Here is a 17,434-nt window from a genome sequence, read left to right on the forward strand (position 1 = left end):
GTGGTCTACTAGACGCAGTTGCGACCATACGAGGTTTGCTGCTAAGACCTTTTTTGTCCACGCTGTGGCAGCAGTGCATTCATGACCCCAGAAAACTTCCGGTCACGCATTTCTGACAGTCAAGTTAGCCAAGAACACGGAAGTATGTTGCGCATAGTTTACTGTAGGCACATATGCTTGATGTGTTCAGATATAAAGAAAGTGCGGCATGTGTCGATCTCATGTATGTGCTTTCTTTGTTGCACTGAGCCATAAAATACACTTGTGGAACATTCTAACTTCACAGCAAACCTGATGCCAGTTGGAGGGTCCTGTAAATAGATAGGCCATTGTAACTTGCGTTGTTCCAGAGGGCTTAACCGGAAGTCTTCTGGGAAGCCTGTTTGTAAGCATTAAAATGGTCTTACGCGGATGCGACATGCGAGGGTGGGCCGAAATCTGTGGCAGATTTAAAAGTTCTGTAGGGCCTGTAATGAAATTACACAGATGCCAAAGCGACGCCTGTGAAATATACCACTCAGACTGTGACCATTGTTATTTATTTGCACTTTTAAATAGTCTTAGAAGATTTCGGATAAAAGGCGTGCCCTCTGAACAAAATGTATCGCGGCTTTTGTTTGTGCACTATATTTCCTAAGATTTTGAAGAATCGTTCATTCAAGAACATATTTCCTGTTTGCGAAACATTGGCGGTTGAATACCATAGCATCTACTTTCCATATACGGCCGAGGTAAACATACATAAGAATACACCTGGCATATACACCTGGCATATTACATGTTATCGTACCGGTGGAATTGTGCCGTGATTGTGACTCGGTGTTCGTATCGTCTCTTGTCGAAATAAACTTTTTCTAAACACATACATATACACCTGGCAAGTGCATGTAATTCCTGTCGCACTAAAACGGAAAGGAACATCAAATATTGCCATATGGCGAAGAGTCGTATAGGCTTCGAAGAGCGTAGAAAAGGATTTAATGAAAGAGGTTGCATGAATACAAATCAATTTTGGTAAAGGCCCCACACAAAAACAGATGCTCAGCCAACTCACAGGTTGGAATCTATGTGAAGCAATGCATTCGCAAAGCGATTGACTAATTGGAAAGCAACAAAGTGGGATGCGTACATCTTCTTTAATGCCTTTATTTGCAGCCTCTCCAATGCGTAATATAACACAACGCGAGTGTTTACACACCACACAAGTTGGAATTTTTGTCTTATGTTTTATGTTGTGCCATGTTTATGCTTACGGACTGCAATATTCACAAGCTATACCGAAATGCATGCAGCAGTCCCTGTGGATGCGTTCATCTGTCGCCAACTGTGGGACACTGAAGCAGCATTGTCACGAGTGCGTCTGATGTCATGATGATTTCTGATTTCTGTAGACGGAAGAAGGCTGAGAAGAAGCCTGCTCAGGGAGAAGTGTGCCAGAGATGTAAATACATTTAAGGCTTCTTGTATACAACTAGTGTCACAGTGGCGCTTTAATCCTTATATTCCCTTGATGTCACAGTCATGCATGAGTCACAGACAAAAACAAAAAGAAAAAATAAGAGCATGCTATCAAGCTGAATAGATCGCAGGCGTAATGCAAAAACTGTAAAGACGCGTGTGTGTTAAAAGCGTGATATAAAATATGCGTAATCATTGGCACACGCATTTCTTCGAAGAAAGAGAACTGTGTTCTGCGCTGACAGCAATGGAAATGCTTATCGGGAAACTGCTTTCTTCGTTTGATGCACGAAGAAAGAAAGAAAAACATGATAATTTTACGTACGAGCTCAAATTTTGAAAACACAACCTGTGCCGGGTTCTGTGTCACTAAAACAGTTAAGCTTTCTGCAGGATTTCAAGTTCGTTGGCTAGTCAGGCGTCGAATGCGCGATGTCGTTCGTATGTGCGAAAATATTGTTGGTGAACAACTACTGGAGTGGCAGCTTCAACATTCGGTAATGCGATTCAACCCTATATGTACTTCCCAGACAATCAGACTTCAGCGCTGCTGATCTGTTTGCCTAATCAATGCAACATTTTTTTTTCTGTTTTCTTGAATGTTCATAACTAAACAGTGCCATTCATTACGTAGTCTGCATCAGCGTGTTAGAAATTGCATGAAAAAATATGAATACAGAAGACGTGCAACTGTCGGGCTGCTTAAGAAAACAATTTAATATGCGTAGTTCAATTTTGCGACCAGCAGCATAACATCTTAGTCCAGTTTAACACGCTAAAGTAATTGATGAGCTAGTGAACATCTCTCTCTTTCTTTTAAACTCTCTCTTACTTTCTAATAGATATTCCGTGGAAACTGAGCGTGATTTCACTATTCAATAATGTGGGACACCTTTTGAATTTCTGAACAAGGCTAGCTAATTCAGTGTTCCAGTATGTGTATTTTACCTGCAAGTTTTTGTTCATGCCTCAATGGCACCAGGTAAGTTCACTCCAAGCAGTTATTAAATATAACAGCAACAGAACAATATACTCGGCGTTTCTGAGGCGCTTAACGGCACAAATGATAAAAGCAACTTAACGATCATCCAATAAATATCTCATGGCAACAAAATGAGAAGGAAGGATAAAAACAGAGCTTCTTAGCTGCTCAAAATATGTTTCTGCGTCGTCTGTATAATGCGCACGTACGCTTCATCATACACGAAGTCTTGCGACTCCGCCAGCATTAAGATTAATGAGATTTCGGTAACGTCCACTTGGGAGAACGTCGTCGTGGCACATATCTTTTTTTTTTCGCTTCATTCCTCTCGCTTATGTGGGAACAGCCGTTGCGGTTTAGCCTGCTTCAAAACCTTCTGCGTGGACTTTCTTTCTCTCTCTTTACTTCTGCTTTATAAACAGTTTAACGGTTTCAGGGAACCAACCTGTATATATATATATATATATATATATATATATATATATATATATATATATATATATATATATGAAAATTAGTTCCGGTATATATTGTTCTATTGAGCAACACTGCGGACGAGTTACAACAAATGATTGAGGACCTTAACAGGGACAATGTAAGAGTGGGGCTGAAGATTAATATACAGAAGACAAAGATAATGATAAATACCCGGGCAAGGGGACAAGAGTTTTGTCCTTTGTTTTAATATGGTTAATAAGTTGTCGTGCTAGGAAACTGTGTTTTAAAGGAAATGCATGCAAAAGGCTTCTCTTTCACTGAACCCCCTGTAGGTTCACTTACTTTTGCGTAAACTGTAGGCCAAATGTTCTTTCCGACACGCTTTTTCTGAGATCTTTCTTTTTTAGCTTCGTTATGTTTTAGGCCACGAGGCCTAAATCAAAAACCGGTCTCAAGACGACAATCAGGCTATGCAAATCAACGCTCTAAATCCAATGCAACACCGTTAACCCGAATCAGTTCATCAGGGGGCAAAAGGGAACCATTCAGTCGTTCTCGTGAATCTTAATATGGAAGCCTAACGTTAGGCTCGAGGACATTTCCGATGCCGCCTTTTCAAACACATGTAAAACACATAAATTATTTTTAGTTGGCAAACCTCACGAGTGATGTCAATGAAATTTCCATGCATTTGAAAGGGAGGGTGACATTTTAGTGACTGCAAGTGCAGAACTTTGATTAAAGTTACGAATATCTTAATGAAAATTGAGAGAAATGGGTAAGCTATAAAAAATAAAAGCACGAAGTTTACAAATCCGTAGCTTTGCACTAGACGCAGATATTGCAGTTTTGTCAAATTGTATCCGTGCAAGTATCTAAAGCAGAAAATTTTTATTTATATTGGATTTATGCTTGATTTGTACATTTGATGAATATCTTACAGGAATACGTTACAATAGCTACGAGGGTTTTACAGAAGCCTACTCTTACATCCGTGGTGCAATTGAGAGCCATGTATTCCACATTAATTTTCATAACTTTAGGCTTTAGATGTATTATCAGGTACAATAAAAGAAATTAAAATAACATTTTTTTTTCGTTGCGGATTGATACAGCTGCAAACTTGATAGCGTCGTTCCGCGAAAATTTGCAATCTTCAACAACTGTTAGTTAAAATTGCTACAATTAAATCGAAATTCACTTTTGAGTGCCACTAGGTATTGCCTTTCTCTTCTATATACGAGAAACTTCATCCAATTTAGGGGAGTGCTTACTGAGAAAGCGATTTCTACGTTCCCGTATGTTTAGATAGAAGCACCCGAGCTTCCTCTTAAAAGGCCTCTCACCAGGTCCCAGAAAATTTCGGTTACACGCTGTAAATTGTTACGTGCCTCCTATGGAGCGTTCTCCCGCAATAATTTTTTTTCTAAGTGGTTCATTAATAGTCGAGACAGAGACATTATACTACTGCGAACCCACGATTTCAGGAGGCGTTGGCCACTGCCATGAGAGACACTCTCTCCACTTGTCCCGTCTAGCCTCCACAAGCGAAATTCCTTCCCTGCGTTCTCCCATACCCGAGTTCGGAGACCACGTGACGCATACGTCACGGGCCTCGCCTTCATTGTCTTTCGCGCGCTTTTTTGCTGCGCGGCGCACTTTCGCTGACGGCGTCCCACACGAGTTGTTGCCGCCTGTCTCGTTCCAATCACCGCACGATCTCGCGCACCGTGCACGAGAACACGTGACTCGCCGTACAAGTCTCTGCTGCGCGAATACTGAGGCAGACAGAAGCGGTTCATCGAGCACGATCGCGTGCTAGAACAAAGTAGAAAATGAACTTTCGTCGTCTGCGCGCGCCATGCACGTAGTGGGGAGGAGCAGACGAAACGGAAGCACATCTCTCTTGCTGCGGTGCGAAGTAGAACAAGAACATCCAGACTTTCATTTCGTGTTTGTTTTTATATTTCTCTAAACTTTATTTCGTGCACTGAACTAACAGGTTACACAAATAGCAGACGTTGCCTTGAATAACTATCGAAGCCACGTATCACTAGGAGCGACGTCACAGCAGAGCCATCTACGTAGACGAACCTGTGCGGTATAGATGGACTCTCCGGCTGGAAGCGAGGCGGCCGCGAGTAGAAGGGCGAATGGCGTTCACTTTGACATTTCAGCTCTTTCGGCGGCACGTAGCCACGTGATACTTAGCAGGCGCCTGGTGTGGTACTACTTTTCAGATTCGCTAATTATCGAGCAGTATATAAGTTGTACTAGTCGTTTATTCGCCATTTTGCCATCGCTAATGAAACATGACATGCGTTACGTGATGCCTCGCTCGTATATTGCATTATGTTTTATTTGCGGCGCTGCATGTGTTCTTCTAAAATAGACAGTTATTTTGCCGCCCTGTTATATTGAAGATGCCGTAATTTTTGGTGTTGCAATATGACACAGTACGGTGTACGATTCGTGGGGCCTTAGTCAGCCGCACCCTGTCTGACAAACAGTAAATGCCTAAAGGAACCGGAGAGTCGTTCAGAATCTACGTGAAGGTGGTAGTCAAAATCAAGCAATAGTTTGCCCGTGTATGGAGCTGCTCAGCTAAAGAATGGGTGTTGGGGACAGTTAACCGATGACTCTGTCGGTTACTGATATAATGCGTGGGGCGTATGCCACGAGGTTGTACTGTTGTTAGGATTGGTCATCGCTACAAACCGCATTCGAATCTTACCAACTAGCCCTCATCAAGATCTTAGTAACATAAGTTTCGTTCGTGTATCGACGCAGGTTTAATTACGCTTTCGTCGGGATTGGTCAACACTGACATCCACGCAAAGTAGAATGAAGTAGCCAAGCAACCGCTCACTCTAAAGAAGACCACTAACGAGAAACCATAAATACGTTTAGGCTGGCGCAGCATCCTTTCAAAAGTCTATTTTTGTTATTTCGGGATGATAGTTTTAACTATCGCAACAACAAAAAATATGCAAGTCACAGTTCCAGTCATTGAATTTCGCGCCAAGAACTGCAGCCTGTAAGTCCGTGTAACGCCATCAGTCTCAAGGTATTATTATTATTGTTTTTCTTTTTTCATATCTCTGCCGTTTTGGTTGCGTAGAATCTCTTTAAACATGCTATGTCCCTTATTTCGCTATTTTTGAATACATGTAATTCATATTTGCTTACAAGAAAATAACTGTCCAAGCAAACGCCGTCAATATACGTGACGTCATGGCCTGCTAGTGTGGGAACTTCACCGCTACCTCACCACCCGTCTTTCTTTTCTCCATGTCTTTTTTTTTTTCTTTTGCTTACGAAGCCTCATGTTACAGTGTTACACTGAAGGTAGATATTTTCGTATTGTAGTCAGTAAAGAGGTAATTTAGTGATGCAGCTCAATATGTTTTTTTTTTGTTTAGTGCCTTCTTAAAGAAAACAAATAAACAAAAACAACGCGGGCACTCACCGGACAGTGCGACGGCTACTTTCTGCACGCCGCCTAGAGGTGCGAGAGCGTCTCGAGCCTTGGGTCCGAAGAGCTTCTCCAAGTAGTTGGGCCCGTGGTTGCTCAGCAACGTGTGCAAGAAGTTAGCAGTCTCCTCTACTGGGGGTCGCTTCGCTGCAAGTCGAAATAACAATCGTTACCATCACCATCTCCGCCTTGTCCACTTCCTGCGCTACGCCTATTGTCTGTACTTATTGACGACACCACCGTTTCACCATTGTCCTTAACTTTTGCAATTATATCGCCAAGCGCTGCTGTGACGAGGTGGAGGTTCACCCTAAGTAACACTCGTACCAAGTGCAAGCTTCCTCGTTGTCAACTGCAATTCTTCTGAAGAAGCTTCTAAGGTTTAATGTGCTGCTGCAAAGATTCATTAACCGAACGAATGAGGGGGATAAATACAACGCTTTGTCTTTTACTTATTTTTGGGCTTAACAGGTAGAGTACTTGTGGCCAACTCCAGAATTATGTGTTTTAATTTCATTCACATTATTACTATTATTATTATTATTATTATTATTATTATTATTATTATTATTATTATTATTATTATTATTATTATTATTATTATTATTAAAAGAAAGCAAATTACTTGAATTGAATAGAAGGTACAGGATGCAATATTTTTACGAAAGACGTTCCAATTCCGGTTAATCAGAAGCCGCATGAATAGCCTAATTCTTCTAATAATTGCGGAATGTACTAATGCAACGCTGACTATAGTAAGTGTAATTGTACCGCTACATCAAGGGTATTCTTCAAAGCTTTAAGCCACTAATATTTACATCGATTGTAAATGCATCTGGTATAAGTGTCAGCTGGCATCTTTGAACGAAGAGCGTATGTTAATATTTCGTGTAAGCGAAAATATTCCGTAGTTCACCAAATAAGTATTTTCATAGTAAAGAAGGTGTAAGTTATGTCCTTACTAAAGTCACATTTTTTTCAATGCAGGGTAACATATTTTACGTAAACCACACAGTGTGTCGTTTTCGATACGATGTCTATTTCCTTTGCTCTGAAATGGACTACGCGTTATTTGTACCAATCTACGCGTAAATATTTACCAAAATGAACTAGTTATTTATCTTACGTGGTTTAATAAACGCACATGATTTGGAAGTTCAAGTCACGTGAAATGTTGGCTAGAATAATTACATTCATATTGCTTAGTTCAAGACGCCTGCGAGCTTTAGATAACTAACTTCAGCCGACAGATGTCTTCCGCCCTTATGAAACTAATCATAGCGTCGTATGTACCTCGTTCTTGTGTAACTAGAACGAACCAGTGGGCTTTCCCGATTACATATGAAGCAAAAGCCACATATTGACGTGCAATTTACAAAAATATGGAGTCATTTACGTAAGGTAGAAGAATCTTTTGCGTAGTTTTGTTCCGAGCAGAAACTTTCCAGACATCTCAAAATAGGCACCTTTACTTGTCAGACCCTATGACGCATGGCTGTGCATTTTTAAATACCAGAGAGTTAATATTGCTTCAATTAGCAACAAGCGCTCTTGCGCTATCATTCGTTCCAAGAATCCTTCAAATATATGTCTTCGCGTTCGAGCAACGTACGTTTTCTCATTTGCTACTTCACAGCGGTTATATTTTGCGGGCATGCGGATTTGTTTAATGCATTAACTCATCTTCTGTACAAAGTTAGTAAAACAAAAGAAATGTGACCAGTATTGACGTGTACTTCCCCTTCTTACAACGATTAAAAGAAAGAAAAAAACCTATTTGTCAAAGCGCACGGCATTACCTTGCGGCATGGAAGACAAATTAATAAGTCAGCCTTGGGCAATCACGAAGCAATCAGGCAATCTTCTTCATCGAAACATTATTAACGCTTTGCGCCGCAGTAACTGCTGGGTACGCACGGGTTCCCGAAACATTAATCTAAGGTGCGGTTGGATGATAATTTTTTGCTTCCGGGTTTGAACTTCCTTAAACAACCTCGTATGTCCTTCTTTTTTGCTTACTCATCTTTTTTGTCGTCACTAGAAACTAAGTACTGGCCTAAATAGAAGCAAAGAAATGAAAAATCAAAGCATATCCAGGTGCTCCAGATAAAGAACTGTTTCTGACGCTGGCCATTTCGTAAACTCGGAAAGAGCCCTAAGGCATTGAAAGGCCTGTGCACACGGCCTGTGCGTACAAGGCCTGTGCACACGCAAAATTATACAAGTGCAAGGCCACTTTTTTGACTGCCATTAAGACACGCAAAAGCTGCAGAGCAGCATTCTATGGTCAAAAAAGAAGGTCGTGGCGTGGAAAAACACTCTAAAATACTTCATGAGAACTAAACAATTACTATAACAGTGCTTTAAAATCAGAATAGATGTTGGTGCGAATGCGTATGATGCTTTCTGCGTGTGTATGCTAAGTCACAAAACAAAAAGATATTATTGCATCGCATTTTTTTTCCCTCCAGGACTTGTGTCTAACTTACAAACCAGTCTATCTTATTCATGAAGGTGTCGGTCATTTCGTTAGATGTCTTACGTGATGATAGTGATTATCTAGTACCGCAAAAAATTATACTGTGGTATTTCTTGCGCCAAAACAAAGATACGATCACGAGGCGGGTCGTTGTGGGGGACACCGGATTAATTCTGACCACCTGGAATTCTTTAACGTACACCAAATGTACGGTAGACGGGCGTTTTCGCCATTCGCCCCCATCTAAATGCGGACGCCGCGGCCGGCATTTGATAGCGCGACTTCTTCCTTAGCAGCGCTACGGGAAAGCCACTAAGCAATGATGGCGGCTTCTATTCGAAATCAATAACGAAATTTCAGCCCGTATCTTACTCTGCCTATGATGCTAACGGCTAGTTAAACGAAAACACTCGCCTTCCAGTAACCTGCGTATTCAGCCTTAAACACTTTAAAAAGATAGTTTTGGTTTACCCTTGCTTCCTTCCTGTTTGCAGAAAGATAAAACTTTTATGTTGGCAGTTTTATGCAAAATTGTTCACTGCAACGCTTGGCACTGTTTCTCTCCCGGTATGGTGAGCAAAATATGCTAATTTGCCTTTGGCTGGCCGACTATGTGTGCACGTCGAAGACTATATGAGACTGGCAATCACCATGGCATACTAGGCCAGGCAAGATGGATATCATCGAAAAAAAAAACGCAGGAAAAGAAGAAGCTTGTTGTGTGCACCTGCACGCACAAACACGCACGCATGTACGCTCGCACACACGGGAGAGCGAATTGCACTCAAACAAACTTTAATTACAGAGTGTGGTTGGAGGCCTGTATCCGGCAGTAAGGCTATGAGCGCTTAGTGGGGGCGTAGTTAAGATCGCAGGGTATTTCGACGACGAAGGCGCGCATGGTGACGGTTATTTAAAAGCGTTCCTCAAATGAGGTTGTAAAATGTCTACAAATACAACTTGTCTATATCCTCGTCAGTATCGCAGGTCGGACTCAATGGGATGTTGCAAGAATGAATATTAGGCGGAAGTTTTTTTTTTTTTTTTGAGAGAAGCACGCAGGTTACGGTTCTCAATGGAATACGTATTTACATTGTTGACGCCACCCCCAGAGGCGACGAACAAACGACATTGATCACTCCTCCCGCCTTACCCTGGGATTTCCCTTTTTAAATACATTGTGTAAGCAGCGTAATCCACGTAACAACAAAATTATGTGTGCGATAAAGTATTTTGAATTTACGAATTAACCCTCTCATAGAAATAGAGAGATGGAGAGAGAAAAAAACTTTTAATGATGTGCGGCAGATGTTATCCTGGCTGATCGCTTGACATGGTACTCCGGCTGCTCGGCCTTAATTATAATATACACAGTCATAAACATTTAAGCAGCACATACGGTCACACACGCACACACGTACAGACGACAGGGATATTAAGAAGCTCTGTTACAGCTTGTTGCCTTGTTTTAGGGCTGTTTGACTTAAGTAACGGAAAAGAAGATAATGTTTCACAGCTCCACACACGTGTGGTGAAGCAAGTGAACGCCCTGCTGTGCGCATGTTATGAGGTTGTTTTGAGTCATGAGTTTATAACATTCAAGCACTCTGCACGTGAAGACAGACGTTTTCGTGTGCACATCCAAAATGCTCGCGCGACGAGCAATAACCCTGACACACACGTTAGAGTAAATTTATACGTCCGTGAGCAATCTATCTGTGTACATGGCAATAGTTTGCCAAAACGCATTGTAATGGACTTGTTTGTGCTCGCCTAATTCTTTCATCGCACCAAGCGTGGATTCTCCTTAGCTTTCACGGTTATGTTTAGGTCGCTCTTGAGAGGGCAGTCTCACAAAAAACGTTACAGAGCTATATTCCAAGCAAAAATCACCGTTTTAAGTGTGCCCCTCAAAAGTTTTCAGAAAGAATACTTGAAAGCATTTATGCATGTATCTTTTTTCTTTCTTATTGCTGTTTTGGCGGGTGTAAGTTGTAACTTTCTCTTAAATCTTGCCGTACAAAATATGTATATTCATTCACCTTCCCAACAAATTGCCAACATACATAGGACATAATTAAGCAAACACCGGCAATGGTCATTACTACATTATTTACCCGTTGGCACTTTGCTATGAATACGGATGTATGCGAATTATTCCAAGTTTCAATTCTTTCAGTGATTTCGTTCGTCTACGCCTCCGTAGATTGTTTTAAGTAAATAATTTTCTTGCCAGTAGTGATATTTTCTCCATCGTAAAGCTTACTGTGATTCGCGTACAATGTTACATTATTAGGGCAATCTCGCAGCCACTTTTTCTATTTCTCGAGAGTTCACTTAATCTGCATCGTTGGAGTTACACTCCCCCTTCTGTGTTACTGCAAGCGCTTCGTTTATCACAGTTTAATAGTCATTGGGTGCACGAAATTAGCATTACTTACGTTAACCCAGCAGTAGACCGTTTTAACTAGTGGTAGTGGTTCTAAGATCTAGATTCCCAAGTTATCCTTGAGCAAAAGAATACGTCATTCGGAAGACGTATGCAACCACGATTTTTCCTTGCTTGTCTGTTTCATCGTAAGCGTTCCCACTTCCTGGATTAGTGTTAGGAATAGTTCACGATATTGGATGTTCTAAGCGTTTGCGTGGCTTTGGTAACGAGCTCCACGAATTGCGTCGTCAAGCAAGCTGCTCTTACGGACTCCTAAGAGTACCTCGCGTGAGAACGAACCCATCTGTTTGCCGTAACGAGAACTGCCTGATCCCTACCCTGTCCCATTTCGACTAGTTTGCGTAGGGTGGTCAGGCAAGCGTATTCGTTTGTATTCAGTAGTGCTGGGAACATACCAGACTTATTAGTACGCATTAGGTCTTGGAAGAAACGCGCTTAACTAATGAGCTTAAAGTGGAGGCAATGTCGCTTAGGCAAGGAATTTTGATCGCGGAAACTTACTCCGCAAAACAAGTGTTCTGCAAGGGCGGGTATCGGTGGTCCGAATGTTATCATCCGCGCAAATAAACATGTGAAGTTCTCTTGATGGCACTCTATGAATCTCATGCTGTGAGAAGTCATATTATCGAAGCAACTGCGTAGGCACCTTAACAGTAAACGAAATTTCTTTTGCCTAACTTTGTAAGGGCTCATCGTTCACTGAATATATTACATATGAAATCACGTATTTTTAGATTTAACTTCTACTTTCGAAGTTTTGCCTACTTATAAAGCTGTCATCGCTACGTTTTTGGACATGATGGCATGGTCAATGTATTTCTTCTACAGTAATGATATTTATCGGTTTTGTGAGGCCTTATTCCTCATTTTACGTTCACCACTTCTTGTTATTCTTTGCTAGGAGGTCTCAGCTGCAATAATAAAGGTATCCACGGGTGTAGAGAACAAAAATATCATAGTGAATGATATAGTGCCACGTTCAATTGGGACCTGAAGTATGCCAACGAGAATGTTGCCTGTCGCAGTTGGTTACTTTCACATTTAAAGATCTTGCGAATAGATAAAATAATATTTCTGGATAGACACCGCAAGAAGTTAACGCGAGCTATAAGGTCGTCATCATCATCACCATCATTGCCCTAAATCTATAATCTCGCAACCAACTATCCCGTCCAACAGCATTACTTATATAACTTGTAATTTCGTAGATGAGTTCATCTGCAAGCGGCCAGCCCAGAAAAATCTCTCCTATGCTCCCTCTAGCTTTCACGGATGTTATGCTCTCCTTCTTTCACGCCACTTTCTTGCTCTCGTAAAGGCTGAAGTGTTTATCAATCATCAACTGCAAAAAACGCCATTTTGGTCAGTGAAGAAAAGTGCCTTTTAATGAAGATTTGGAAAGCGATATATCGAGCACATACATGGACTTGGCTCAGTAGTGTTACTACACCACTACTTCAGAGCGTGAATGGTTCGCCATTTTGTTAAGCACCTCCCCTCTCAGCGTAAGTCGGGCAAATAATCACAGCTTTTGTTTAAGTAACGTGACAGTTAGGTGAATATGTATTTACGTAACAATATCCTTGCACGGAGATATGAGAGATTCGAACCTTCTACATTTCTGCTACAGGAACAAAAGTTGCTGGCAAGCCGATGCCTGTGCCGTATCAGAAACCAATAGAAGTAGAACGAACTAGCAACGCCAATACGAGAAATCACCAGTATAGACGTATATTGAACATAAAATAAATGTTATGTGAATCATATGTTGATGCATTGTAGTTACTTAAGGATATTTTTACTGCAATTATCTTGTGTGTCTATAATATGTTTATTTTACATTCTGGTTTGTTCTCTGATGCACCGCCTTATGTAGTAATCTATTCTCACTGTAGTGTACTTCTTTATTCTGTAACTGTAATGAAGTAGTTTGTGTGAATACCTTGTGTATATGTAAAAGATTAATTTTTTTAATTGCGGGTTATGCTGTGAAGTATTGCTTCAGTGAGTAATGAGCTCCAGTCTCGCGAAACAGCGATGAGAATGCCTACAGCGGTGCATCCATCTTCTCCAATATACGCAAGGCAATGTTGCAATGTTCATGTAGTTTTGTATTGATCAGTCCCGTTTTCGTTGCCGTCATAAACATTATGAACGTTCGGCTTCTGACCCACCCTTTAAGGCCACTAGACCAGAAGTACGAGTAAGTAAAGAAACGCAACCAAATAACAAATTGTCGTTTAGTTTAGGCAACCGACGCAACAAGGGACTTGCCAGAGGTGCCAAAATAGCTGTGAAGCACAAAGAAAAAAAAACAAGACCAGACATATCCATTAAACAAAATAAAGAAGAGCATCCTTGCAGCGCGATCACGATCTCGGTACCAAGACGCTAAAAGCAACACCTGCGCATCATCGATTAAACGTAGGTGGGGCGTCTGGAGACGACATCGGATTCCCTCCTATGCGTGCAACACTTTTTCGAAGGCAAAACAGCAGCCAAGCTACGCCTTCGCAAGGTGCTTTTAGAAAGTGCTGGAAACATCTCCCGCTTCTTTCTTTTCTTCTCATTCTTTCCCACTTGTCGAAAGGAGAGTATTATCCAAGCCAAGCTCGTTCTGTACTCAGCCAAGCCAAGCGGTGTTCAGTGGAGTGCGCAATATACCTATGCTTACCGCAATACCTACAGGACACACGCCCCTGACGCGAGTGCATCTTTAAGTAGGTGTGTGTATTTGGGCATGCTAGGAGGCTTTTGCAATGTAGGTGGCGCTTAATGCTGCTTAGACGCAAGCAAAGAAACGAGATAAAGAGAGAAAAAGAACATTGCGAGCGTAAGCTTCTGGGCATGTCATCGCGGCTGATAACGGGATTAGCACGTTCTCGACTCCCACTTGTTTGCCGCCCACGGCCTGCTCGACGGTGCGGGACCTGCATTGCGAAGAAGGCGGCCATGCTTGGCGTGCGCCGCAAATGAGTCCTAACCTGTTTTTCCCACTAACTTTGTCGTGCGGGATCGGTGGATCACGTGGGGAGGAGAAGTGACTCGTTCGGTTCCGCGTCCTTCCACACGTACTTCTTTGACATGTACTCCGAGTTGTGATAAACAGAATCATACGAAAGTTTGTCTTTGTCGCCGTCTTTGTCGGTGAGTTCGGACGCCTCGAGTCTTTTCAGACAGTCTTATGGTTTTTCTTTAAGGCGAAGGACTTAGATGTCTCATGGGTCGAACAGTGCGATGTCCGGCGTCATGGCACCAGAATTCAGAGGGAGAAGGACCCTCGACCTTTTGGCGCGAGTCGAACTGACGAAGTTTGGTGTTATTTAGGTGAATTAGGCCATAAAGTTAATTATGAGAAAGTGGGAAGCCGAGGCACACAATTAAGAAGCGTGTGCACGACCTGTTGTTTAATTACGGCGAGGTTAATTAGGGTAAAGTTAATTTCGACACAATTCATTAAGCAACTCGAACACGTACCAGCCGCGTTTGCTTAGTTGGGCTGCTAAGCACGAGGTCGTGAGATCGAATCCCGGTGACGGTGGCCGCATCTCGATGGGGAAGAAATGCGAAAACACCCGTGTACTTAGATTTAGGTGCACGTTAAAGAACTCCAGGTGGTCCAGATTTCCGGAGTCCCCCACTACGGCGCGCCTCATAATCATTAAAGTGTCTTTTGCACCTAAAACCCCATAATTTAACTTTTTTTACTCTAACACACGACTTTACGTGGTAAGGGAACCGGCGACCTTGGAGCGTTAATTAGGGCGAAGTTAATTGACGCACATTCAAGTAAGATATATTTACTTAAGGCAATAGAACCCACGACGTTAGGTGGGAGAAAAGTAATAGGAAGCAACAACGCATGCAAATGAAAATGTCAAGGGATGTAAGGAATGCCTGGTGGGCGTGCATGATTTCGCATTTATCCTTTTTAGCGTACGCTAACATAACTGCTAACTCTATTTTGACATCCGCATACATTGCTGGTGCAGAAAAGTGATTCCAGTTCTGTTTTTAGAGTGCACAGAGTAAAGGTTGTTGGACGAAGCGTATGTGCAGATGTTGCGTACATTGCAACTGCCCGTCGAAATTACCTGAAATACTACCGGCACTGGCACGAACAGTAGTAGTTTGTCTATTTTATTCTCGTGTCCTCTGTAAGACATGTGTTTAATGATAAAAAAGTACTCGTTATTATTATTTTTCCACAAAATATTGTCCTATGTGTATTAAGTTCGACGGCACTTCGAAATTATTTCAAGGTAACTTACAGTAACGCTTCCCCTGTCCTACGTTCTTTTTTTCAGCTCACACAGTGTGAGTGTTGCGAATCGTGAATACATTTATATGCCGCGAGATGTCCTACTTTCTCTAAATTGTAGATATTTGTTGAATAATCATATATAATTATTTTTTACTCCAAAATATTATGCATACATGCTGTTTACGGCCGTGCACATATTCGAAACTTTTCAATAACCTTTCGAATATTTCAATTCAATTGTCACTATTTGTAAATACTGATATTTCGATCGTTCCAGCACGCTTCAATATGATTTCAATAGGTATTCGTATATAGAAACCATTGGGCGCCTCTGAAAAGTCTTGGGCACACGAGCAGACAGCCGATTTGTTCCTACTACTTCCTTTTATCAAACAGCGCGTTTTAACTTACGGTGTAGCGACAAACTAGTTAATCTTACGAAAATACTAGGACCAGAACATAAACATTGTAAAGGCTTGTTCGGTATTCGGAAAAAAGTATGCGAAAAGTATTCGTCCTTTCTTTCGACTCGGTTCTAGCATTATTTTATTCGTACTGCATTTGGTCTAAAAACATTGGTGTGACTCTACAGACTGTAAAGGTTGCAGGGATCCCGTGAAACTGTCGACTGAGAAAGGTTTTTTTTTTTTTCCTCCGTTCCCTGCATTTCTGAAGTACGAAGTGCAGAGAATAATTGAAAATGAGACCGGAGCTCAACGTACCTGCCGTGCAGAGCCTGGGGTCCTCGTCGTAACCATCGGGGCAGTCGGGCGCGCCGTCGCACAGATACTGAATGGAGATGCACACGGTGGTGGAGGCTGGACACCGGAACGGCTGCGTAGGGTGGCACCGGTCGGTGTCCACTGCGCATGCGCAGAGAGGAGGCAATTCAGCACTGGCCACGCAAGACCCCCGAGTGCTTCATTTCATTTTCAGAGTTCCTTAACTTAGAGGCTACGCAGAGGCAGCATTGAGAAGCAGTTTGAAAACAAGAGTACAATACAGGAACTATATATATATATAAACGAGAAGAAAGGGGGTTAACCGAGGGGCCCAATTTTTATTAGTCATATCATAAGAAGCCAACAAACACTGACACCAAGGACAACATAGGGAAAATTACTTGTGCTTAATAAATGAAATGAAGAAACGATAAATTACTGCTATATATATATATATATTTATATATATATGTATATATATATATATATATAACAAAATAATAAACACGACATACGTGAAGACACGTTTTTTTTTTACTTTCAGACGTTTCGCCTGGTAGGCGCACCTTCGTCAGGTCGCTGACGTTTTTATTCTTTTGTGCTATTGCTATGGAGCCAGTGTACTTTTCTCGTCACGACAAATATATATATATATATATATATATATATATATATATATATATATATATACATACATACATATATATGTTGACACTGTGGTCCTGATTTCACAGCGTGTTTGGGAAAAGAAAAACACTTTCGACAAATGAAAGGATATAAATACATATCTGAGCTCATCACGACGATGATGATAATAAACCAGGAATATGAAAAGTTATTGACGATATTGATTAAGAAGCAGAATACAAAGAAGATTATGATGAAGCAACAGAAGCACAAGAATATAGGACGTTGATTAGTGGTGATGATGTTACCGACAACACTGAGTTCTATGATGATCAAAAAGAGGAAAAGTAACCGAGCCCGCTGTGTACCTTGTGGTGCGTGCGTTGTGCGTAGGAGCGTTATAACCATTCTTGTTTTTGCTAAATTTTAAGGTTTCGTGATTTCATATCCTATAGTGAAAGCAGGTGTACTCTATGTGGTGATTATATTTGTCATCATTTGATTTCTGTAAATAGGAGAACAAAAAGAAAATTATCA

The 17,434-nt window shown here is 41.4% G+C and overlaps 1 protein-coding gene across 1 annotated transcript in view; it reads right to left on the reverse strand.

Annotated features, from left to right (window-relative positions):
• LOC126544556 (IDLSRF-like peptide) overlaps nt 1–17,434 on the reverse strand; it is a 152,775-nt gene that overhangs the window by 6,532 nt on the left and 128,809 nt on the right. The window contains exons 2-3 of the mRNA XM_050191906.3: nt 16,271–16,411; nt 6,348–6,500 (exon numbers count right to left, since the gene is read on the reverse strand). Coding sequence (XP_050047863.1) covers nt 6,348–6,500; nt 16,271–16,411 — 294 coding nt within the window. The remainder of the gene's footprint in view (nt 1–6,347; nt 6,501–16,270; nt 16,412–17,434) is intronic.

The sequence above is a fragment of the Dermacentor andersoni genome, chromosome 10 (genome assembly GCF_023375885.2).
Source record: "Dermacentor andersoni chromosome 10, qqDerAnde1_hic_scaffold, whole genome shotgun sequence".
Taxonomy (NCBI): Eukaryota; Metazoa; Arthropoda; class Arachnida; order Ixodida; family Ixodidae; genus Dermacentor; species Dermacentor andersoni.